Source organism: Pecten maximus, chromosome 9, assembly GCF_902652985.1.
Source record: "Pecten maximus chromosome 9, xPecMax1.1, whole genome shotgun sequence".
Taxonomy (NCBI): domain Eukaryota; kingdom Metazoa; phylum Mollusca; class Bivalvia; order Pectinida; family Pectinidae; genus Pecten; species Pecten maximus.
The window spans coordinates 36947558-36974114 of NC_047023.1; the positions used below are offsets into that span (position 1 = coordinate 36947558).

Below are 26557 nucleotides of genomic sequence, written 5' to 3' on the forward strand. Positions count from 1 at the left end.
ACTATGTAAAATTGGAATAAACCTTCAGGTACATGTAAAATTGAACAAATATACTTTGTAAAATTGGAATAAACTTTGAGGTACATGTATAATTGAACAAATATACTTTGTAAAATTGGAATAAACTAGCTGGCTTTTATGATGATACAGGAACTTTTAATCTAAGAGTTCATTTTGCTGGTGAGCTTGAATGCAGTAGAACCAAATTAGTCAGAATGTTCCTTTTGGGAAGGTGAACAGATTTTGCATAAATAGTTGCTCTGACTACCTTTTGAGCTTGGGGCCAATGGGAGTGGGAACCAATAGGGGGAACAGAGGAAAGTCCTTTTAATCACTACTTGTCACAACGTGCTGAATGGATTTTTACCATATTTTGTCAGAAACATCCTTAGGGGAAGGGGAACAGATTTTGCATGAATGGTGACCCTCCCCTCCCCCTTGGGCCACTGGGGCTGGGCCCAATAGGGGAATTGAGGTAAATCCTTAAATTGCTGCTAGTCCTGAACAATTGAATGGGTTTTTATGACATTTAGTCAGGAGCATTATTTGGCAAAAGATATCTAATAGCGTATAAACGGAGGGTGTTGGTTGGTCCCTTGGGTCTAGAGAGGGGGGGCTTATAGGGGAAAAAAAAAATCTCCTTCTTCCTTCTTGAAGAATGACAGGATTCGGTCCATATGTGGCTTAAACCAAAGTTGGAAGATGCAGCAAAAAAGGTAGAAAAATCATTGTAATATTTTTGACAAGATTACTGAAATATCTAGGTGAGCGATGCAGGCCCTCTGGGCCTCTTGTATTCAGGATCAACCAGATCTGGCAAAAATGTGAAATTTTCCCTCTCTTTTCCAGATTGATGCGTGATTGGCAGAATGATAATTTGTTAGAACCCCCTATTGATCTCCTTAAAGGTTTGTGTTTATATTTACCACATTTACACATGTATGTACAAGTAATGCTGTTTTACTACTCTTTTACATCTCTTGGTATGAATCCTTAGCAACAGCCATATTCTACATAGGTTACAAAGTAAAATGATATTGATAACTGTATGTGTCTGGGGGTCAAGGTCATGTAATTTATGCCTGTAGCAAGGGACATTATGATTTGTATAATGTTAAGCTGACAATGTAAGCTGACTAGGTCAAGCATGTTGTGTGTTGTGTATGTGTGTGTCACTGTGACCCTTGTACTCCATGCACATGCCCTGTCTGTGGTTATGTTTTTTGTAATTCTTCTTAGTATATATTGTTAAGTTGTTGTCTGAAAAAGACTGTAATTTCTTTATTCATAATATTTTGCTTTTAGAATTTGTTGATGTGGATTCAAAACAAAATCCAGAAAAGACTGCAGATGATCAGACAGAAGAAGGAAATACAAGGAGAGGAGGAACTAAGAGAGCTCAGTCAGGAAAGAGAAAATACAAACTGGGAAAGTCCTCATGATACTGGCTGTTATGGTGCTCTACTCCAGTTGTCTAAATCCTTGTCAAGGGACCACAAAGCCGTCCTTGGTGTATGTGTGGCATAGTCTTCCTAGCAATAGGTTTTGTTGAAAAAGTTCATGTACTTATGTCACAGTAATGTTGAGAGATACATAGACCTCTAGTCTGTGTTATGTAGGACTGTTCTGCAGGGTATAGTGTATCAATTTTTTACTGTTTCACACTATTTTTTTTACACTACATTGTAATGCAGAATTTTAAATCTTATTTTTTTGTATGTTGCCATGTTTTTTATTGATTTTGAAATCCATTCATAGACCAAAGCAATAATAGTAGTCGATGTGTGATCAGTGGTATTTGAATGTATATAAGTGGTGTATGTCCTACAAAGTCAGTGCAGCAAGATCAACCAGCCATTATTACAATGTACAGCGAAAAGTTCCATTTATATGTACATGACACAATTCACACTTTTTATCCAGGTATACATTTTAAAAAAGCTTAAAGGGATGTTTGTAGATACATGTATTTGGAATGTGCTCTACGATATTTGACAGATGGTAATGTTGTAACTGTAGGTGAACTGTCAATGGGCCTAGGCCTCTTGTGACTGCTTTGTGAGTTGTAAACCACTTCTGGTTCAGCTTCCAAAAGTTCTCATCATAACAAACAGATGTATAATAAAATAATGTGTAAAACAAGGAATAAAATGGTGTCTGATAAGGTTACTCTCTGGGCATTACAAATCTTCGTTTGGATATTCTTCCAAACTTGATCTGATACAGGCAATAATGCCCAGCAAAAACAACCTTACTTTTATAAATTTTGATCCATATCACATTTCTATAAAGCTGGTAACTTTTAATTAGAAAAATTTTGTTTAAAAATAATGCCTTATCAATCTAATTTTTAATTGTTAATGTTTCCAAAAAACAGAACAATGTATAGGATTCAGAAAGTACTTTGTTCTCCTTTTGAAAACAGTTCCATCACAATTATTTGTTATAATTTTTGGTCAAAAACCTTTGATTTTGAGAAATTGATACAAAAGCTTCTCCAGTTTGTTTACAAATCAGTTTATTGCCAAATTGGAATGAAACTTACCACATATATTGGATGTATTTTCCTCTCACTTTTCATAAAGTGATTTTTGGGGAAAAAACGCCATATTAAGGTGAATTTGAGAAAAAATGATTTTGCGATATTTGATAATTATTTTGCAATGCATTAAATTTCACACATATGTGTAATGTATTCAGGGTAATTCCATACTATTGCTTTGAGGTTTTTGGAAAAGCTAGATTTTATATGTGAATTTTTTGCTTCAAACTAACTACACTGATAAAGTGGGATAGGTGAGACATGATGATGTGTAAGATCAGAATCGTATCTGTAGTATAATTATGTACATGTGAGTAAGTGTGATGTACATGTATGCAAGGTGTATAAATTTCATTTTACATGGGAAAAGAATACAAAAATCATATAACCATTTTACTTTTTATTGACCTCCAGGATTTCTACACAATCATAATTATATTATTATAATTCAAACATTATTTTCAAATCGGCACACTTAAATGAGGACAAGCTGTATATAAGTTGTGTGTCAATTTAAAATGTGGACATGTATTGATTTAAGTGCCCACATCACACTTAGTATCTAAGTTGACAGGTGCTTTTTCCGTTAAGATAGTTCATATTTCTGCAAACTCGTATTTTTCTCCAGATGTCCTTTCAAAGTTCAATTGGCTGCAAAAATACAAACAGTTTCAATGGAAAAATAGATCCTTCTGTCACAATCGTGAGACTTTTTATATAACCAGCCTTCATTACATTTACAGATACATTGTGAAAAGTTCAATAAATTAATAAAATCACATGTACATCTGTTTTGTCATTATTATTATCATTATATAGAGTAAGCTTTGTTTTAATTTCACACAAGAAATGACCCCATTTTATCAAAAAACAGTGAACACAAAAGATTATCTTTTCACATTTGCAGATTGCACATCATCAATTTCTCTATTAAATAATAGAATACATTAACAAGTTGCTTTATTAAAAGCTTTTGAAAGAAATACAATTCATTTGTTTTTAATCACTCTGACTTGGAAAAAATGCTTGTAATTTATATATATATCAAGTATTTAAAAAATGTGTTTACTGGTATCTGTTAACATAATGAGGCATTCTATAATGAAGTCTTTAAAATGTCACAAAATTAATTAAACATGATTTCATGTTGATGTTTTTTTTTTAATGTCTTTTAAAAAAATGATATACATGTACTACGGATTCACATTAATCAAATATCAATTTATTATATATAATGGATCAACTGAAGCACAGGTTCTTAACACATCAGAAGACATTATAATTTAATAGTATATACTTTCTATACTATTATTTGTAATAATGTATAATTATTCGTTTGCATCAGATACCTACACCTGAAGAAATGTCACTGAACTAAAATTGCTCCAATGCCCAGGTGTTCAATAACAAGTATACATAATAATTTGTTCTTCATATTCTCCTGATAGTTAGGTTGGCTGTAAATCTATTTCAGTTTTAATCTGCAATTTATGGGCTAGCTAGGTGATGAGATCTTAACATGCTCTATCGGGAAACAAAACTTGTACCTTACTGTTCTAATAAATATCCTATCTGTAACTCACATAACAATTTACTTATTAAATCTGATATGCACTAATAACTACGCATTAGTCTGGACACATATCATTTTAACAAGTGACTGAAAAGTTAATCTTGTCATGGTCATCAGCACCAAGTTATATGATCAATCATTTGTTTTAAAACAACACAACCTAAATCTGTTTAGTAATAAATAAATCCAGAGTCTGGCATTTTCCAGATTTATAACAGAGTATACCATTATCTACAATGTACATTGTACACATATATACATGTACTTCCCTTTTGTATTACATACAGACAAAAAGAACTTTCTGCAGGATCTCTGAGATTTACAATGGTATGGAATGTTGTTGCTTGGTTTACAACTGAGTTTTGTGAACAATTAATCACAGCGATCATCAAAAGACCACATCTTTTCACCCTTATACACACATTAATATCCCTGCAAACTCTCATTATCACACAACCAAAGTTACCACAATCCTGACACACTAAGATAAACATCAGATGCAAAACTATGAAGTTAACTTTCTCATCTATAAAATGTAGGCACTAATTAACATAGCAACATAAGATTACATTAATTACCATAGCAACACAAGATTACAAATTTGATGTTTTCTCTGTAACAAATAAAGCAGATTGATACATTTTACATGTAATGTGTACCTCCAGCTACTTGTTTACTCAACAAGTACAAATTGGTTGACAAAAATCAAATATATTTTTTTACATCCATAACACTCACAAAATAAAACTGACCGGAAATAATTTCCTCAAAATACTTGGAGATTACTGTCATGGTTTTGTATGACAAAGAATTCACTGGATCAAGCACTGATTATGCTTTTAATTCTAAGATGCTATTTCTTTCTGTTTTGGAGTGAAAATTTAAATGTACATTCTGTTTATATATTTACTTAGACTTTGCAAATTCTAATATATCATGAGCATAAAAGTAACCAGAATGTTTTGCAAATATTTCTACAAAACTTATTGCAATATATTTCTCCAAATGATCAAAAGCAAAAATGATGAAAATAAACATAAATCGTGTGAAACTGCTAAATCAAATAATGATTTTTAAGTAGAATCTTCATCAGTTAAATTAAAACATTAGTTAAATTAAAATTTATCAGATAAAATAGAAACAAAACAAAAATCTTCAACATATTTTCCACAAAGGTGCCCACAATAACTGTTATAGTTAAGAGGTGAAAAAGTATACAATAACACTTGTTAATAAGCCCTCCAATATATACATTTTGTGTTTACTATGACCTAGAATCTGCCTCACATCATTGATTCGATATACATGTATTCACTTTCCTTTCAAAATCTTGTGGTATATGTAACATGTATATCACAATCATTTAGTGTATATTACCAACACTTACACACACATAATTTATCATACAGAAAACGATTTAATATGTAAGTAAAACATACAAATGCAAAAAATTATGTCTACATCATATAAGATGTTATGAAATGTAAGAAATAGATACATTTGTCTCCAAACAAGATGGAGTGACACGACACAAAGAACGTATATCAATATATAGCATTTCTCCCAAATTATTCCAAGGTGAATGCTTGTCCTTTAAGTATGAGCTCAAAGTAATCATATTTTTGACAAATATCAATAGAGCAAAAAAAAAAATACAATGTTACAGTAGTTGTTTTGTTTGTTTTGTTTTTGCTTCTTGTTTTGTAGCCACAAGCATAAATAAATTTTGTTAAGTAAAAGTTGGGAAAAACATAAATTAAGGGAAAAAGAGGAGAGGAATGGTACACACATTCAATGATTTGGTGATAGGATTTTTTCCTTCAAGAAAAAAAGACACAACATTATTATTTATATGTTTAGATGAATACATTAAAATTATAGTTTAACAATGAAAAGAGCAGGCCATGAAATTTTTTAAACATTCAAACATTAAACAAATACAATACTTAACTTATTCTGAAAAGGCGGCTTTAATAAAATGAAAATTTTTCGTTAATTGTTCCCTTCATGACCTAATCACTGGTAAAAACATTAATGTATTTCAAATAGAATGATAGATCTAGTACAAGACAAACATTGACCGGAATCTGCGGTGCTTTTTGTTTTATTTAGTGACTTTTGTGTGCCTGAAGAATATGTTTTATGAGATTCTTTTTTTAATGCGATATTTAAAATATTAAAAGTTTGCACTATTCTGATGGAAAGAAGCATTACAAACAGCATTGCAGAATATGACACATTTCGTGAAAATTATTAATCATGACAGGATAAATAAGTGTATACGCAAATTTCCGTAAATTGAATTAACACTTAGGGATTATTGAAGAAAGTATCTTGTTTTTCCCAATTTTAACTATCACATTTGCATATTATCACAATCTTGATGTGGAATATTGTAATGGAACAGACTACTTCTGTTGATCTTCGAACTTCATCTTTTTCTCCAGTGTGTCTATACTGTCATCTGCTGCCTTCACACTTCCAGCTTTATCATTTCCCTGAAATTAAAAATAAATTGAACAATCATGTATACATGTATGAAAAAGCTAAATCAGACTGTTTTACTACCGTAAGTGTAGATCCTTAAAATAAAACTTAAGCAAATGGTTAAAAGTTCATAAGGAGTTGAACTTGATACCTACATTTAATATACATGTACATGTGACCCTGTTGAAATACAGGCTGTAGTATACCGCCCGGCTAGAGAGATCTTCTCTTTAGCTTGATCGGTTGAGCGCAAGACTAGTAAGCCAGAGGTACTTGGTTCGATTCTTATTGGAGGCAGTGATTTTAAATTTAATTGATCATGCACTCTGTTACATTAGCACCCACGTAGGGACTCGGGAATGACACTCAGCAGTATTGTGAAAGCACCACTGTAACCATGGAAACTTATTTAAATAACTTGGAAACAGTGAGATTAATTGTTATGTGTATATGATAAATTATCTACTCCAGGAATGTTAGAGGTTCAATAGAAACTTTTTACAGGCAGCACAATAAAGTCGGAAAATAAATCGGTGGCACTAATGTTATAGGAATAATGGTCCTGTGTTCAGATTGAGTGTTACACATTTACCCTTGTGTTTTGTGATGTTATTATTAGAATACTCACAGGAATAAACTTAAGTTTTTCATCTCCAACATCTGTATCATCATCATAGTTGTCCTGGGAAAATATAAGCATTAGGTTACATATATAATGCATTAATACCCCATAATCTTATTTCATAAACTAATAAATACTACACAAATATATACACAATTCTATTATTGAACAACACTGCATTTCACTACTTCTAATCATTAAGTCATCTTTGAAGTGTTTACTGTCATCAAGGCTATATTTTTATTAATTCATACTTTTCAAACATTAATATCAATATTTTGTCTCATTCCATAATACAAGAAATTAATAATGAAAGTTTCAATTTTAATACAATGACCAAACAATATTGTATAACAGCTGCAGGCACTACCAAAGTCTAGATACATATCCAGAACCTGACAACTGGTATCATTTTTGTTACATGCAGGGTTATCAAAGATTCCAGTTAGTTGTGATATGCGTAAAATATAGAGATCAATGACTGATTAAACAGTTACATTAAACAATAAGAAAATCTCCAGTTGAAGACATTCTACAAGAACCAACATCCTGTTAATAATGTTAGTTCATGTACATTGTATGTGCTTTATCTACTAGGTTCCAGGATCCCCCAATGTGGATACAGTCCACGGAAACAAATAAATGAAGTTGTTACTCTGCTTGATTTATTTGTTACAGGAAAAGTTTAACTTCTGTTATAATATAAACGATTGCCTATATAAGATAGAAATTTACATACCAAATACAGTATAGAGGAGGAGCACAATTAGAGAATCGTTTTGTAATTTTTAGCAATACCTCTAAAAAAGTATGCTTATTATGAAATACTAAAAGTTACATATTTTGTACTATTACCACACTTGTAGAATTAGGGCTTTTAATTTTGTATCTTCTAATGTAAAAAAGTGAATAAATAAATAACTTCAAGCCCTAATTCTACAAGTGTGGTAATAGTACAAAATATGTAACTTTTAGTATTGCATATATAAGCATACTTTTTTAGAGGTATTGCTAAAAATTACATGTCCCCTACTGGCCCTACTGAATACAGTAAAAGTGGCATTGACCTTGACCCAACACCCTGTAACTCGACTTGTCCGAGATATTATGGCCCTTTATCAGTATGTGAAGTTTTTTCAAAATCCCTTCATGAATGAAGCCGCCAGAGCACTGACAAACTTTGGTATTACATATACATGTACATAATATATATAATGTACCAAGATGGATGAAGAGGAAACCGAAAGTCACTTGAATTTTACCAGTAGGGGACTATAAACATATAGAATATAGAACAATCTAGTTTTGCTTTAACTTTATCAAAATAACACGTACATGTACTGAGATATAGTCTGAACATTCAGCAGACCTTTGTCAATTGTTTTTTACTTGCCAAAATATGTTTTTACTTCTGGCTTTGCTGAATTTAAGGAATGATACACTTTCACTAGAAATATGTTCATTTAATTCAATTTTAAAACCTGCAAGTTCTTAAAAATATATGGAACAGCATCTTCAAGTTGATATTTTAACCAAATGATGCAAAGGACATAACTGCATTAACATCCCAGGTGATAGGTTAGTAATTATAATTAATTTAGTAGAACAGATATTAGGTGATGTTAGTGGTGATTCATTCAAGTCTTTTCACACCAGAGTTTGATATGACTTCAGATTGATATTTTTCATGTACCAATAAGCTTCTCATACCTTATGATGAGAGATTTTTGTATTAAAATGATAATTTTCAAATGTTGCATACAGTATGCATTACTTTACTTTCACTAATGCCCACAGAACACTACCTTTAGTCGATAAGACTAGTAATAGGTGGAGTCCTGTAGATGGTAAGCCTGTTACCTCACTAACTAAACAAAAACATCCACAGGAAGCCACAAACTTTTCTCGTAAACCTCCTGTCTAACATCTGTTTTACCTCATCAATAACGTACAGCATAAATGTTTAATGTGTATATGTACGTGTAACATACATTTCAAAGTAACAATCTATCAGATTTGCACATTTTTACCATAAAGAAATGTGTGAATATTACCAGGCAGGCAATAGCAGGGCTAAAACAAGGCTTAGTTGCTATAGAGATACATGTATACTGAATTCCTTAATCAAAACTAGCATGCAAATAAAGCTCCCAGTCAAAGGTCAAAGTTTGGTCAGCTAAATTTTCCAAAACCATGAATTAAAAGTTGTCTCAGTACTGCATTTATCTTCAAATCGGCCTCTTCCAACAAATATGACCCCTTCTTCATTTTTGCAGATACTTAAATTATTTTAAAATATCAAGATAAAAGTGGTTCACAAATAATTAAGATCTCCACAAGCTTTAATACTGAACTTTAACACTAGAGGCATATTGGAGGATAAATAGTCATAGAGATTTTTAAAAACATACCTGGTATTGATGTTTTAACATGTACTTAATATTTAACTGACTTAATATCTCTTCATAATTTTGAGCATCAAAGCCCAGATAAAGCTTAAGAGACCTTGTTGGGTATATTATTTCAAATCAATGCAAAATTAATACGCATGATTATGAAATTTTCAGAATAGGTCCTACAATGTTCAATATTTATGTACATACTAGGTACATAAATTATGTTCTGTCTCTTGAACTTTCCATCGGGTATTTGATACCATTATGGATATAAGGAATACAATGGGATACATGCAATGGAGGGATGCAAGCTAACATACAGTTTTGAATTTTCAATTAAGAAATTAAAAAACAATTAAGAAATTTAAACAAAATAATGTTTTCCAAGAGTCTATACATACTTTAATTTTTGTCTTTCAGACAGATGTTGTAAAGGCAGGTTAAAAGCACGTTTAGTTTTCAATATTTAACAATTTCAATACCCTGATAAGAACCAAATAATATGCCTGAAGTATATACCATAATGAATATCATAACAGACTATTAAGTGTTTTTTATGCTATGCACAAGAGAAAAGCAATCATGTGCTGTATGAAAATTGGTTTTGTCCTGACTTGATCAATGGGTGCATGGAAATCTTACAGAAAAAAAAATAGCATCTTAACACCATTCATATGGAGTTACCGGTAACCTTTTATGTGTAAAATTTTGAAATTCCTGTTGTGCTTCCATTGTACTTCTTCACTACTGTACTGCATGTCATTCATCTACGTGTGACTGCTTACACTCTTTCAGACATTAATCTACATGTGAATGCTCTCAGACTTTTAAGTTCTAAAAAGATATATTCCAATCAGTGTGTTCACCGTTGCTATTTACGTTTGATTACCATAATCAGGTATGATAATTGATGTAACTACCATGTACAACAACCACTCTGGGCTTGCTAAAGATTAAATACCGGGGACTGTAAGTGTAACAGGAGAAGGGGAAAATGTAGCAGCCAGACTGGTTTTGAACCCAGGACCCTCCGAACTACAGACGGACACTCTATCAATGAGCTACCTGGTTGCCGATGATCGACCCAGTCTAGTTCCGCTACATTCTTCCCTCCTTTTTTTCAAGTCTTTGCCCCTGAAGACCACAAGTTCGGATATCCCCCTGCTAAGCATACTCCCAATACTTTAAACAAGGGTAGGCAAGCTCGCCAATTATGTAACAGGAGAAGGAGAAAATGAAGCAGCCAGACCGGTTTCGAACCCAGGACCCTCCAAACTATAGACACACCCTCTACCACTGAGTTACCTTGTCGCCGATGATTGACCCTGGAGTCCAGTTACGCTACACAAGTGCTTGAATCAAAGGTCCGATAGGAAAACATTTCTGTATCACTCCTTAATGATTTTTGTTTCACTGTTCACATAGCCAACAGACCCCACCATTGTTTTGAGATTGTTTCACACACTTCCGATATTGTTTGACCAGCCGTTGGAGCATGTTTTAACATTTCATTTTTGAAATGCTTATCTTTTTTCAGGTTCTGTAAACTATTTATGCATGGTTGGTTGTTGATTACAGGCCTGCAAAGGTATTTTTATTGTAAATTGTTTACTTAGAACCTCGGTGCCTATACATTTGTTGAGCCCCCAATGTCCACATGAAATGTTGAACATAAACATTATTTGTAAATTCTAACAGCGACAGGCTCACAGGCAAGAAATTATCTCAAAACAACAGTGAGGCCTGTGTGCTATGTGAAAAGGGAAACAAAAACATCTAGGAGCAATACAGATATTTCCTGAACTCACTTTCAAGCAATTAAATTTGCAGTCCCTTGTGCTTAACCTTTAGCAACCGTGGGGTGGAGGTTGAACACTGTCACAGCAGTACCTATATCATGCACTCACAACAAAAAGGTTTAAAAATTGGAAACATGACCTTCAAAACACTACATTTCTAGGAAAGTATGGGGGAATACATAACAGCTAAAAACAAAATCCATTCAACACAAGTAAAACTTCATGCATCACATACGACACATCAGTAAGGGATGTGATCATTCTATAACTAACTATCATTCTATAAGCTGGTATGGATTTCAAGCATAATGCATTTCCCACAAAAACTTCAATAGTTTTTTTAGTGTAATGATTATAATATACATAATTGAGCATGCATAAGTCATTTGAGACATGCATGCTACCCCAATTCATTTCTGTTCCAGAGATTGTAGAGGCCATCCTTTCATTGTAGATTGTGTTTTTTGTTTTTTATATTGCATGTTGTGTATGTATATCTGACTAATAGTCAAGTATCAAAAAAAATCCTATGTAGCTCTAAAACAAAGCCCTGCTCAACAGCCTAGTTACAGAAAAGCAGGGTTTTAAGCTTGCCATTGAAATCAATGATTCTGAAATTTTAAATAATAGTTAAGTAAAGGCTGATCCTTTAATAAAATGAAGGTTATAAACTATTCATAACTATCTTTTAAAAGAAAGAGATATGGGATATCTTCAGGAATATATTTACTGACACTATCAGAGATCTGTTGTTGAGCTTGCATCCCTCCATATTCTACACTAAATCTACCTCCAGTTTTTTGCCGTCACCCTTTCCACCCGTCTTTTTTTCATCTTCCTCATCATAGTCATCATCATAGTCATCTTTGTCCTTGGCTGACTGGCCAGCCACTTTCTTGTTCTGCAGTGGTAAGACCTGAGTGACGGTTTTAGATTTGGTGCTAAGTTTGGACTGTTTCATTTCTACCATCTTACCGGTAGTCTGAACAGACTTGACCTCAGCAGATACCTCCTCCTTTCCCACTTCCCTCGGATTTAGAGCTGCCTGACCTTGATCTAATGTTTTCCTGTCTGCCTGACCTTGATCTAATGTTTTCCTGTCTGCCTGACCTTGATCTAATGTTGTATCTGCCTGACCTTGGCCTGATGTCTTTGAATCAACCTGACCTGTAGGTTTACTGACAATACTATTTTTAAGCTTTTCTAAAGATCCCTGAAAGTTTTGTTTTGCCTGTTCTGCAGCCTTCATGGCCAGTGAATTATGAAAGTTACCCAAGCCTAAGAGAGAAGATTTATTACTTATCAATTCAAGACTATTTTTACGAAGAGTGTCTGCTATATCTTGAAAGGCTGAATTTGCTGGTTTAGCTGTAGTAGCCCTAACCTGACCAGGTTGCAGTACCTGATCATCAGCATCCGCAGCGGGGTTGTTGTCATGGTTACCTGGAACTGAAAAATCAGTGGTATTTGTATATAGTCACCTGTGATAACAATGGTGTTGTGGCCGACTGGTCCCCATAGTCTGTGACTTCGTTTGAAACCAGATTATTACTACTGAGGGTTGTGTGTTCGTCTTTAATATTGTTTTGAAATAGCTGTTCTTGTGCATATTTCTCTGCTTCTTGTTTCAGTTCTGGATCTTGTGCTGCAGAGTTGTGTGGCCTCAGTGTTTGTAGGTGTTCTAGTGCAAGATTTGGTTGTGCTTGGACTTGTATTTCTTGGTGTGTGTCTACTTCATAGGGAGAGTCTAACTCAAAAATAAGGTATGGTTTTACTGCTCTTCAATGAATATATTCATAATTTGAAGACAAAAATTATATTCAATATATGAGTGGTGAATCTGATGATCTTGCTAAATGATATTCAGTCAGGTTTACACTAAAGTATCATTGAATACAGAAGTTGTAAGCTGAGATTAATATGTTTTTATAATTAAGCATTCAGAATTCATGAACTAATAGTACTAAATACAGACATGGCAATAAAAGCAAGTGTGAAATTTTAAATATATAAGGAATATACAGTGTTTTCATTTAGAACTGGTCGCCGGCCAAATTGACAAGTTAGAATGGTGTTTTGGCCGGTTCAAATGACTTAATTCACTTTTTAAAAAATGTCTAAAAACATATTATCGTAATCCTCAGATACATGTATACCTGTTACTATTCATTTGTAGCCTTTTACAAATATTTTTATTGAAAACCCTGAATATATCCTATGAGTCATAAATATTGATCTTGTTAAGTCAGTGAATATCCAGTATAAAAATCTAGCTTATAAATAGTTCTACCGCCAAGCTTTTAAACATGAGGACTGAAAGAAGAGTTTTTTTAAGAAAAGCAACTAAATGTGACTATAATAAATTGTCGTGATAATAGTTTAAAATGACAAAACAATGGCCAAATCCACCTTTTTTGTCACACATATGTACACAATAAATCATGTACACAACAATAAAATTTTATTAGCCCACGGTAACGTATACAAAGGAACACAGCAGGGTTGTCTGCCCTTTTCTCGAAACAAACAGGACACGAATGACAAATGTTACCAGATAAAACAAGGATATGTGCCTGTGATTGTGAATTGTTAGTTTAATTCTTATTTATCAATTAAAAACATTGGTTTTATTTCATATCTCACAAATTCATATAAATGACAGCAGTGAATAAGGTCTTTAGCCGATATGTAAATACATGACTTTGTATACTGTATTGAAGGATACAAATGCTGATTTGTCTGTGGTTAATATTTCATTACTAGGAGAAAGTCTCCCCAAACATGGTACACTAATCCTGAAAGGTAACTTTTTGACAAGATACCATGTTTAACTGCACAGAAATTAAAGTGAAATCATAAAAAGGAGTTAAATTGTGATGAAACCAGAGCCCCATAAGCTTAAGATCAAAACGCATGCAGATACAAACCTTTTGGATTGCCCTGTTCTGCAGGAGGGTTGCCAGGGGGTAGGATTTTCTGATCCACCTGAGGGTTGGGAATGTCTGGGTTGGACTGGCCAGGAGGAATAATGTTTGCTTCGATTTGAATACCAGCAGGGTTATTCTTTTGAAGGGAATTAGTATCAGCTTGTTCAGCATTTTTGGGTTTATTATCAGGATTCGACTGGCCCTCAACCTGAGCAGGGGGAATCATATTTGACTGTCCCTGGCCTGGTTGAGGATTAATTTGTCCCTGTGGTAAAGCATTGGATTCTGCAGGTTGTTGCTGGATGGGATTAGCCGCGCCCTTGCCTGCTTCCAAATTCTCACCCCCTTGAGGCTGAGCTGGCTTTTGGGCAGCATCCGCTTCACCAACTTCTGGCTTTTCTGGCTTCTGTGGCTGCTCTGCCTGGGCTTGGTTCTGAGATCTGATTAAAAAGGATATATAACAAAGATTAAAGAGTAGCTCACATTTCAATTTTACACAATACTATATTTATACCCAAATTAACTCCTTCCTGGAGTAATAGTATGAACCACTTTAAGTTTTTAAAATGATGATTTTGCATAAATAAATGGGGCTTATTTGTGGGCAGTCCTAGGGCTACTGCTTGGTATTCATGAATTAATCTTGTTTAAAAGGAAAAAATAACAAAGAATAGCTCATAACTTTACATCGTTTAAAGACAAGAATAAAATGTCTCAAAATTGGCTTACAAGACTACCGTCATCAGTGCTCGCTTCACTTTGTATATCACTGTACCTCATACTAGAACTAAAGGGGGAGTTCACCGTCAGTACAAAGCTTACCTCACATAGTATATCAATATACCTAACACATGAATATTTATAGGGGGAGTTCAACCGAAATTGATACAGCAACAACATTTAAGAAAAAAAAAAAAACAAGCATACAGGTTATTGCTAAAGCAATTCATGTCTCCTATGTACTGACTAGTTGCATGTGATATGTACTATGTACAAAACAGTCTGAGAAGAAAAACTATAGCAATCAGGTTGTTCGTCCCTCTGTAGACACAACAATCTGCTAGCTACTCCTAAACTACTAGGGATTTTCCTACAATTTTTGAACTGGGTCCAGGGTTCATTGAATAGGGAAATTCTACGAGACAAAATGTGACATTGGGAAAAACAAAAAAAATTGAAATTCATACAAATTTCGGTTTTTCTTTGATGAATATTGATTGCCTTTATTTTATTTTTAGTTTCATTTCGTTATCTATGGCAGTGTTTTATTTTTCAAAAGTACTTTTTTAATTAGTATAGGTCTTTGTAGATAAAACTTACTTAATCATTCAAAAGTGACTTCAAAATTGGGAATTTTTCAGTGGCAAATTGGGAATTTTCACAAGATTTTTTTAGGGGATGGGACCTTTTAACGGACTCTGTTTCTATTGTAGGAAAATCTCTGACTACTGAGGGGATTTCAATAAAACTTGCTGGCAATAATCCTTATACATTAATTTTATAGATGTGCATAATATATACCAGGTTTTCGATAGGTCAGTCAAGATGGCCGCCACAGCCTCTGATTGGCTAAAAACTAATTCACTATAACTCTTTTACTATTCAATGGAATTCAATAGAACTTTGTTGGACAGATGGTTACAAGATTAACTTTAATTTTGTATAAAAAACATCCAATTAAAAACAAAATGTCCATCTTGACTTCTGATTGGTCAAAATTTAGATATTGTTCGATTTTGATGAAATGTAGGCGTAGTATATATGGTACTGTGAAAACAATGGTGATATTCATTTTTTTGTAAAAAAACAAAATGGCCACCATTTCCTGGCCTCTGATTTGTTGAAATTTAAATATTGTCCAATTTTGATGAAATTTGGTATATATATTCACCAATGAACATTCTTCACTTTGCACCTCATTTTCACATTTTAAGAAAATGGCCGCCATTTACTGGCTTCTGATTTGTCAAAATTTACATATTGTTCAATTTCAATGAAAATTTGTTTATTGGGGTATTGGGGAACTGCAAATTCAATTGAATGGGTTTCGCTGTGACAGTAACCACATGGAAGCCTCTGATTGGTTGAAATTTAGATATTGTTTGATTTCTTTGAAACATGGTTTCTAGAGTCATTGTCATATAAATGCAGTGGGATTTCAACTAACCTTATACATTGTAGATGTGTATAATCTATAAGAAGTAGAGTTTACTTCCTCGTTTCTGAAAGCTAAATTGACCCCGACCCTGTGTTACAAGACTACTGTTACAGCTAATTTCAATATTCTATACAAATAACCTCATTAGCGGTGGGGGGATGAGTTGGCCCTGGACAACAGTTCTAGTTAAATTTAGGTTTTGCATTGTAGGAAGCAATGGAATCATCATTCTTTTAAAATATATTTGGCTCCAGGAAATAATATTGAATTAACCCCAATAGCAACGTCAAACAAAATACCAGTACACTCATTAAGTAGTTAACTGATGCATTGCAATACTTGCACCAAAAACTTATTTAGATTTGAAATAAAAAGTCTAATTAAGTCCAAAATTAAAAAAAATAATTTGACACCAGATAGTAAGAGTTTACTCACACAGCAACTCTGAAACCAAATACAAAGAATTGTTCTTACCCCCCTAATTTGTCCTTATATTCACCAACATCTACCCCAGCTTGGTGAAGAGTCTGAACAGCATTAATGCCCATCGTCTTCTCAACAGCATCTATGATCATTTTTCTCATATCAGCACATACACTGTAAAGAAAACAAAAAAAATTAAAATACAATAATGATTTCACATCATTAAATGCTGATCAAAATATTTCATCAAATTACATCAGAAAAGAATTAACAGATAATAAATGGATATCTTTTTAGATGAACAACTCTGGTCTAATCAGTCCAACCAGAGTGGTCCTAGTCTTAGCAATTGTGCATGTAAAAATATAAAATTAAGTCTGAGAGATTGCCTCCCCTACCTGCGACACTATATAATATAGAATCTATGCCATGGTGATTGTCTCCCCTTTAAACTAGAATCTATGTCCTGGTGATTGTCTCCCCTACCAGTGACAACATAAACTAGAGTCTATGTCCTGGTGATTGCCTCCCCTATAAACTAGAGTCTATGTCCTGGTGATTGTCTCTCCTACCTGTGACAATATAAACTAGAGTCTATGTCCTGGTGACTGGCTCCCCTACCTGTGACAATATAAACTAGAATCTATGTCCTGGTGATTGTCTCCCCTACCTGTGACAATATAAGATAGAATCTTTGTTCTGGTGATTGTCTCCCCTACCTGTGACAATATAAACTAGAATCTATGTCCTGGTGATTGTCTCCCCTACCCATGACAATATAAGATAGAATCTTTAATTTGTTCTGGTGATTGTCTCCCCTACCTGTGACAATATAAGATAGAATCTTTGTTCTGATGATTGTCTCCCCTACCTGTGACAATATAAACTAGAGCCAATTTCAATGTCCTGATGATTGTCTCCCCTACCTGTGACAAAATAAACTAGAGCCAATTTCAATGTCCTGATGATTGTCTCCCCTACCTGTGACATTTTAAACTAGAGTCTATGTCCTGTTGATTGTCTCTCCTGTCTGTGACACAATGTCTCCCTACCAGTGACAATATATACTTGTGTCCATAGCCATATTATTGTCTCCCTTACTCCGTCACACTATAAATTCAATAAAGTTAATGTCCCTGCGATTATAAACTAGTGTATGCCTGAGTGATTGATTGGGTGTTGTACCTGTCACATTTCTGAGTGTTTGACATTTCTTCTTGTTCCTTCTTCTTAAGTTGCTCAACTTCCTCTGAAATAAAACAACACTATATATAGATAATTATACATTACAACATTTATTACTTGAGTGAACAAATAGCCTGGAGATAGTGTACAAAGAACTGTAATGAAAATGTGTTTAATTAAAATAATGATATTACAGGCATGTACATTTTTTAAATAAATAGCCTAGCTGGTTAGTAGACACCAAAAATCTAGTAGCCCGAAGTAAAAATCTGCTATCCCAACAAATATGGGAAAATAATCAGATAATTAAAGATTAAATAGATTAATAAATTAAAATTAATATTCAAAAAGGCTCTGTATGATGTATTTTTAATATATATGCATGTACGGTAAACCTCCGATTAATTCGAACACGCGGATAGTTCGAACACACATTTTTTTCTAGAAAAACAGTAATTTTTTAGCTAGTAATAGTTCGAACACTGGCTGTTTATAACTGACACCATTTCGGATAGTTCGAACTTGTCAAATGAAGAACGTAAAGTAACATTTTTTCCGGCAAACTCCATTGAATAGCTCGCGACGACCCGGCCCCGATGACCGGCCCAGAAAAAATGCCAAGATTTAAATTTGATCAACAAGCACGTTTAGGTTATAAGATTGTATGCGTGATCATTAGAATGCGTCTGTGATTTAATATATGCCACATATTTTAGCTTTAATTCAGTTTTTGTTACATTGCAAAATGCACCACGCACGATACAGCTGATTGCAAAATTTAGGCCCCGACAATGTATAAATAACATGCGATATTTGTATTCGCGCTGTGTATGGCAAACTAAGAAATCGTCCGTGTATTTTCACATGTAACTAGTGTTAGCTTTAGCATTATGATTATTTAATTGTGACTGGACAATCTCTTAAGTATTGTCAATCAAGGTATTACCTGAAAACCTGCGACCTCACGCTAGGTAAGCAGGCCACGCGAGGTGTCGCTTGCGGTAAAGTTGAAAGGATCGGCCGCCCGATCGTGCCGAGTGACGTGAAGAGCATTCATATCCAGTCAAAACAATCCACAGGTGTCCCAATTAGTGATGGATAATTTTGCAGGTATCAACTATGTTTTGTAGATAATACGACTGGGCATATTAAAAAGCAGACATGTTGATGTTCTGACCTAATTTTACCAGCACATATCGCCTATTTTTACAGCAGTGACAACAGGTTATGAAAACTGCTTTTGATGTATTTAAGAGACCATTTATTACAATAATAAAGTGATAGTTTCTCATTCAGATAAAAAATATAATCATGCAAAGATTATACTGTACAAATGTTTAACTTTTGAGTCACAAATGAAACGGGTACTGTACTGTTTTGGGGCCTACTGTAGCCGATCCGCGAGCGGCTTCGCGCAAAAACCATCATAATTATCGCGAAATGAAGAACATTTAACGATCAATTAATATTGAATTAAATGAAAAACTATCATTTTACTTACTTATAAATGTGCCATTGTTCAGGCCGCCGTTGTTACGTATCAGATTTATGATGGATGTGTTTGTGTCTAATGATTTTACTCTGCCGAGTTTTTCGCCGATTTTGTCTCGAATAGTTCGAACTCACGCATATTTTCTGAAGCATAATTTCGAATAATTCGAACAGGTTCGTCAATATTTATTTAATTTTGTTCGAACTAACCGGAGGTTTACCGTATATCAGTTTCCATTTGAAAAATAAATCTGAAAGCGAAAGGTCAAAAGTTCTTCTACTGTATGTTTTAGTCAATTTGACCGATTTTGACCCCACCCATCAGCCCCTCAGGGCCAATATATGCATATCATAAAACTACTTTCCAAAACTGATAATTCTAACCAATTTTGATTATTTCCAACAGTAATTCAACAAATAATGCTCAAAAATGTTATTTCCCTTACACAAACTACGGTAAATTTATACCCCCTCACCTTGGGGGAAATGATCATGAGAGACCAAAAGGTTATAAAAATTCCCAATTTTGGTAAAACACTTTACACTCTTCTATCAATGATGTTTGTTTGGTCTATCATCCTGTGAACAGCCAGGGTCACTTTGAGGTGGGGGTCTCCTTGTAGTAGTTGGTGACTACATCACTGAACAACTTACGGGAGGCCCGCTGTATGCCATGATACAGAGCAATTAGGGTAATGCATCTTGCAAAATGACGAAACCAAGACAGCACAGATCAGCCTGTTTCTCGGCTTCCTTTGAAACACAAACCGACACAGGGAGGGAGCATTGAACCAGATACCTGGCACTTTCACCAGAGGTAAGGTGGAGGGCGCTCTAACGACCGAGTTTTTGCCATCCCTTACCTATCACAAAGCACCCTTAGTTAGGGCTTTTTGATATATCCAGATTATCTGATTCTACTCTTTTTGAGTTCCGAGAAGATGTTTTTTGAAATTTCAGTCAATTTAGCCAATTTGTGCCTCTGTTAGGTCCCTGGGGGATGGGTACAATATAATCCACAATTTTGATTGACCTTTAGCCATGAATTGTTTCTGTAAAATTTCACTTAAATTAGTTTGGGGATTTCTAGGGAAAAGGTGATTGAAACATGTACAGGTCACTTGAGATTTTGTCTCAGTTGGCCTAAAAAAGAAGGCATCCCATCATAACAAGTATGGCTGCCAGCAATGCTGAGCATGATATGACTTTACTTTGATGCCAACTTTTTGAGAGATGGACTACGGGCTACTGGATCTTTACATCTCTCTATTAAGAATATTCACACAAAGAAGTTTTTAATTCAATGAAGATTGAATTCAATTAGTAAACATGTTTACTTTCAAACCTCTTTGGCCATTTTGAAGTCAGTTATTCCTTGTGTGTCGGCCGACAATCAGTGTGACAATCTGAACTGTTCTCTACTGCATTTTATACACAAATCTTAAGAGTACATAAATGTTGCCAATCATCAATACAACATTACCAAGTCAATTGGTTTGAGATTACTTAATATACACCTGTAACAGCTGCAAAGTATTGATCATATAAATAATCTCAAAAGACTCTGTCATATAATAATAACCATAGCTTGGATTTTTATCGATTAAAACATTTGTTGATCTCCAAATAACATCAACATTACAAAATACATTACAGGTAGATGTTCTGTTCCTTGTTTAGTAGAATCGAGAGTACATACCTTTTACTTTCAAAAGCTCTTGTTGTATCCCATTACTGTTGTCTTCACAATTTTTCTGCATAAAAAAAACAAGTAAATATGAATTGATATTGTAATTTGGGCAATGTATACATTCCATCCATTTAACCATGCAAGAAAGTGTTAACTGGCATATTGTTCATTCAGTGGTGAAAACCTGCAATTGAAAATCTCGGACTTGGTTGTAAATGATATATCATAAAGGTCATGGGTTCAGTGTATGAAAATATAAATGAAAATTCCTTAGACAATTTGTCTCCAGAAAATTAAAATCCCATAACTCAACTATCCATAGACCCATTTTGTAAACATATTGAAAGTAGCATAACTGCATCATGCAAACACTTCCATCATCCAGTTCATACTCGATTGTAAGCTCTGATTTCATATGATCATTTGTCAGAAAATATTGGAATGCTGTTGGATTCAAACTTTCCATAACCAGCCCGGTTAATACTTAGAAATTTTACATAGACCGACCAGGTTTTCCTTTCGAACACTGTGGGTTATGAAGTTAAAAAATAAATTTTATCTTAGTGTCAGCTATCACATTTGTCAAATATTACATACTACAATAATGTCATTTCATTCTTGAGCTTCTTATCTTTTTTAACTAGATAAATTTTTTTGTTTTGTTTTGGGGTTTTTTTTGGGACCAATTCCAAAATAATCTGATCTTTTAAATTATGATCAAAAGTAATGAAATGAAAGATGATTACAGCAGATAAATATAATGCAGGATATAGCATGCAAATCAGAACATTGCAAATTTTGACTCCAGTTTTGTGATTTTGGAAACCAATGCAAGAATAATGACCCGATAGACTGGACAAATCACACCTAAAATTCCCCTTGCATTATTCATGTAGTCAAATTTCTATGATCCATTTTTTGTGGATGGCCATCTTCTGCTGGTGGGTGGCATATGATTCTTGGACAGCCTATCATCGGGTACCCACAGTTGATTGCATACACTACACCACACTTTTCACCATGTCAACTCAAGTGAAAAACCCTTGTTTCACTAGAAGCTATTTGAATTGGCTCATTTTCCTATAAGAATTTTAGCCAATCAGATTGAAGGTAACCCGAGCTTTAGAGAAGCTGCATATCAACAGGGGCATGGTGGCCGAGTGGTGTCCCCGACACTTAATCTCTGTTTACTGACAGACAAATTACATGCTATGCACACCTAACATCCCAAAAAACATTGCCGTACCGTACTTGTTTTAAACACTAAAGACCTGTAGGACCCACTGCTGTATATATCTATCAGTGCAGCCATATTATTACATTGTCCTTCTTCATACTTTCCCTTCTGTAAACTGAGTTCTTATTCTGGACGGGCTATGTTGATTGGTATCTAATTATCGAGCGACGCCATTGAAGCGAGGATTTTTGAAAGTAGCACAACATATAGTGCAATCAACTGTGGGTATCCAATGATGTGGATAGCCTCGATACCATATCTAGATCTGTATCTGTACAAAATTAAAGTTGGGTTTATCTATATACAAATGAAATGGAAATAAGTTTTTACCCCAGTTATCACAATTTTTTAACAAAGCATTGGAACATCATCATGTACGTGTTATTATATATAATTAGCGATGATAACCAGTCATTCTGTCATTAATTCTACAGTAATTAAATATCAATGACCTTAAATTATAGATGCATCAATACAATTCACTATGAAACAGGTCCACAAACGCTTGTTTTTTTAATGAGTAGCAATGCTCAAGCAAAGGGCAGGTAACTCGTATCAATATCTTAGAAACGCTTTAAAACACGTACCCCAATTATAGGGTTTAGTATCCGGAGGATTTAATTGTCTTTATCATTCTATACAAATGCATAAATTACCTAAAAATATCCATAAGGAATCCTATTGATTTAACTATTCGTATGTTAAAAATGGCAAAAGGGTAAGGAATGCCGATTTTTTGAAAAACTGAATTATGAATAAATGTATTACCGTGATTCCGGCCGAGTCAAACGGCGTGACCATACTGGCTGTATTACTTAGGCATTTCTGATTTTTTGGGTATATAATAATATGCATGACAATCCCGGGAAACACATGAAAATGTCATTTATTCGAGACGGGGGTCACTGAACAACATCGTAAAATCAAAGATGGCGGTCGAAAGTAGCGCCGAGAGAGCCTGATCACAGCGGTACACCATACACATTTTCTATCTAGCAGTCCACGCGAAATATAACCGGTCCGTCGGACATGTCCGAATAAAATTTCCATCGGTCCGGTAAAGTGTTGAATAAATCATAGAATCATGATGATTTCCAGGAGTTTTTAAAGTTGAGTAAAATTTGATTCCATATGTCATGTCTTGAGTTTGTTTTTTTATTTTGGAGTCAAAATATAGCTTATCAAGTAACATAATTTGGTCTGGTAAAATTTTTTACTTTAGCAGACCAAAATGTCTGGTAAAGATGAATCCGGTCAGGTAATACTTCAGCTTTTACCAGACCAAATGTCCTGTAAAAAAAAATACATTTCGCGTGGACTGATCTAGTTTTGTATGGAATCCATTAGTTTGAATTACACAGCAAACAATCAAATCAATTTAAGCATCAATATTAAACAAATGAAACATTTACAATAACAGATGAACACACCATTTCATTGACGAAGACTCAACGTCATATCGAAGTCAACTATAGCTAGTCAACCTAGTTTTGAATATGCGCATTTACAGACTTATTTTTTGTGTCGACTGCAGTTTATCACATACCAACATTACTATCATTTGTTTATATATAAAACACAATTAATTAAATCGTGTTATAGCTACACTGAGGTGTTATTACTACCTCGTTAAGATATTTGAATCTATATACTTTCAGTTTCACTTGTTAAAAATTTAAGAAGGGGAGTAACTTCCACTTAAAATGGTCATAATGGAACATTTTACCTAAAATATCTTACATAAAAATAGAATAATGTTCTGTTTTTTGTTTGAATATTACAATTGGCCAATTCTTACACCATGTATACAAACAAAATCATATTCAACTTATCAAGATGCATGGAGTACACGTTTTTTGTATATTTGAAAAAAATGCCATTTTAGGACAGCGGTTTTTTGTTTTTTAAAAATCGCATAGAAAGTTTGTTTTTCAGCCGATTTTCAATCTGTTTTCTGTTTTGTAATGAGCAAACATAGATAAACAAAATAAGATACAGTTTATATAAACACATATTAAGGAAATAAATGGTTGAGCATTGCTAGTACATGTGACACTTTTTAAATATATGGATCCACATTTGGATAAAGCAGTTATAAAATATAGGTTTTGTGAGAAGTCAAATCTGACACAAAACTAAATGGTGAGAACATACAGGTCAAATGAACAATTCAACTAATTCTGGGGAGTATAACCATCCTCTCGTGCATCAATTCAAGAGAAGTAGGCCTATCAGCTGGTGCACGCCTAGCTGCGATAACGTAGCTCTGGACGACGGACGGACAATTTCTGACAGATGGTCGTCGTCAGAGCTACGATTCCCTCCCATTGCTCGTAATGTAGCAAAACAGTGAACCTTGAAAATGCTACAAATAGCGGGTATCTTTTAACTTTGGAGTAATAGTTCGTATAATTAAACATTTCTTATACATTTTTTTGCAATGTATTAGCCTACCGTCCAATCCAGAAATCTTTAATTCGCATATTCTGATATCATACTGCTCGGAGTTGTCTCCGTGATCCGCCATGATACTTCTCGAAGAACTCTAGCGAGGATTCTAACCCAAATATGGAACCCGTGATCCATATATGGATGAAGCTACTACGATAAATAAATACATAATCAGAGATATTTAACCAGTGTTTTGTAACTCTTGTGAAGAAAGCGAATCTTACTTTGCGTAATTAAATAATTTCAGAATGAATTTACCTTCCTCACCGAGGTATATAACTCCGAATCTGTTTTTCTGTTGAAATATCGCGGGAAATCTCATTACCATCAATTTATTTTGATTTCCTTATAAGGAAATTGACCTTTACACCTGTATCAAAGATGGCGGTATGTTTGAACTGATATTTCCGTGTGTCTTGCTCGTTTTGGATTTTACTATTTATTGTCAAACAATTGACGCAATGTGCAGGTTTGTGGCTTGAAATATTTACAATAGATACCAGAATCATCAATTTACATGTGTTTTTTTATCCGAGAAAATTTTAACCACAGCTAATACTGCCTGATGTGAATCACATCGGGGCTTGCTACACTATCGGCAATGGGAGGGACTTCATACCCTGCTGGAGAGCAGTGTAGGCAGGGTATGAATATTCGTTCTAGTGCACGCCCTGTAATAAACATATGTATCATAAAATCTAAAGTGGTAAAAAATTTAGAACACCTAACCATACCATGCGGCCATATATTTTCATATTTTAACGTACGTATCCCTAGGCTTGTGCTCTTAAATGTTTAATGAAGTGTGACAATTCATGTGTAACTGCGCGCATGCATACCAAATTATTCTGACAAGACTCCTTTTCCTTTCCCAATGACTGCAGTTCTCCCACCTTGTCCTCTACTTGAGAATTCAGAGATTTAACATCACTCTCTTTCTGTGCCAGAGTGTCTTTATTTCGGTTGTAGCTCTCTGCCATAGAGTCGATCTTTTTTTCTGCGCTGATTCTTTTCGCTGAAATTTGTCGGACTTGATCTTGGAGTTCAGCCACCTCAAACGCCAACTTGCTGTTATTTGAAGATAGATTCCAGTAGTTTGCCCCTAGGATAACTAATGCTACCAAAAGGCCTATAACAAGGAATGGAGGTGACCGACTTTGAGCTCGCATGGAGCCTCGTCCATTTGATGCCATAGTTGTATATTTTACTTGTCAACTTCCGAGTCCAAAAACGTCTACGCCACCGTGCTTTGACGACGTGTTATGATGCTAACATCCGTGTGGTGGCGCTAGTGTTGCGGGTTCCGGTATTTAGGCTGTTTGAAAGGCGTGAATGAGTTCGGTTAAAAAATTAAGGAGGCGCATACGTGATATTGAAGTTGTGATTAAGGATTATCTTGAACATATATAATAATATATTTCGAGGGTTTGAGCCATAATTTAAGGTTATATGTACATAATTTTACTTTTTGAGAAAAACGCATTTAAAGATTTCAAGGCCCGCCACAATATTTATTTTACTATTGATATCTTCATCTTTGAACTATGTTTAACACCAGCTATATACATATTGCATG

General features: G+C 34.2%; 2 protein-coding genes across 5 annotated transcripts in view; one reads left to right on the plus strand and one right to left on the minus strand.

Annotated features, from left to right (window-relative positions):
* The window catches only part of LOC117335017, a 19220-nt gene extending 15895 nt beyond the window's left edge, over positions 1–3325 (plus strand). The window contains exons 8-9 of the mRNA XM_033894907.1: positions 850–908; positions 1306–3325. Of these exons, the coding sequence (XP_033750798.1) occupies positions 850–908; positions 1306–1442 (196 nt within the window). The 3' untranslated portion in view covers positions 1443–3325. The remainder of the gene's footprint in view (positions 1–849; positions 909–1305) is intronic.
* LOC117335014 (protein CASC4-like) lies at positions 2930–26250 on the minus strand. 4 transcript variants are annotated; one of them, XM_033894903.1, is made up of 9 exons: positions 25821–26250; positions 21303–21357; positions 18113–18176; positions 16979–17101; positions 14347–14786; positions 12500–12868; positions 12210–12469; positions 7231–7284; positions 2930–6613 (listed from the first exon to the last, which is right to left on the minus strand). In XM_033894903.1, the coding sequence occupies exons 1-9, from the start codon at positions 26172–26174 to the stop codon at positions 6524–6526; spliced, it is 1809 nt and encodes a 602-aa protein (XP_033750794.1). In that variant the 5' UTR covers positions 26175–26250; the 3' UTR covers positions 2930–6523. The 4 variants fall into 4 exon arrangements, with proteins under 4 accessions (XP_033750794.1, XP_033750796.1, XP_033750793.1 ...); XM_033894905.1 differs by lacking the exon at positions 12210–12469 and having other exon boundaries at positions 12822–12868; XM_033894902.1 differs by having other exon boundaries at positions 12210–12868.
* Between the last annotated feature and the right edge of the window lie 307 nt (positions 26251–26557).

Excerpts from the sequence above, each read along its gene's own strand:
- LOC117335014 (XM_033894902.1), bottom strand. The coding sequence starts at position 26,174 with ATGGCATCAAATGGACGAGGCTCCATGCGAGCTCAAAGTCGGTCACCT. Across the intron at positions 21,358-25,820 it reads AGTCTTGTCAGAATAATTTG|AAAAATTGTGAAGACAACAG; the intron begins GTATGCATGCGC and ends TTTTTTATGCAG. Across the intron at positions 6,614-7,230 it reads AAAAACTTAAGTTTATTCCT|GGAAATGATAAAGCTGGAAG; the intron begins GTGAGTATTCTA and ends TTTTAATTTCAG.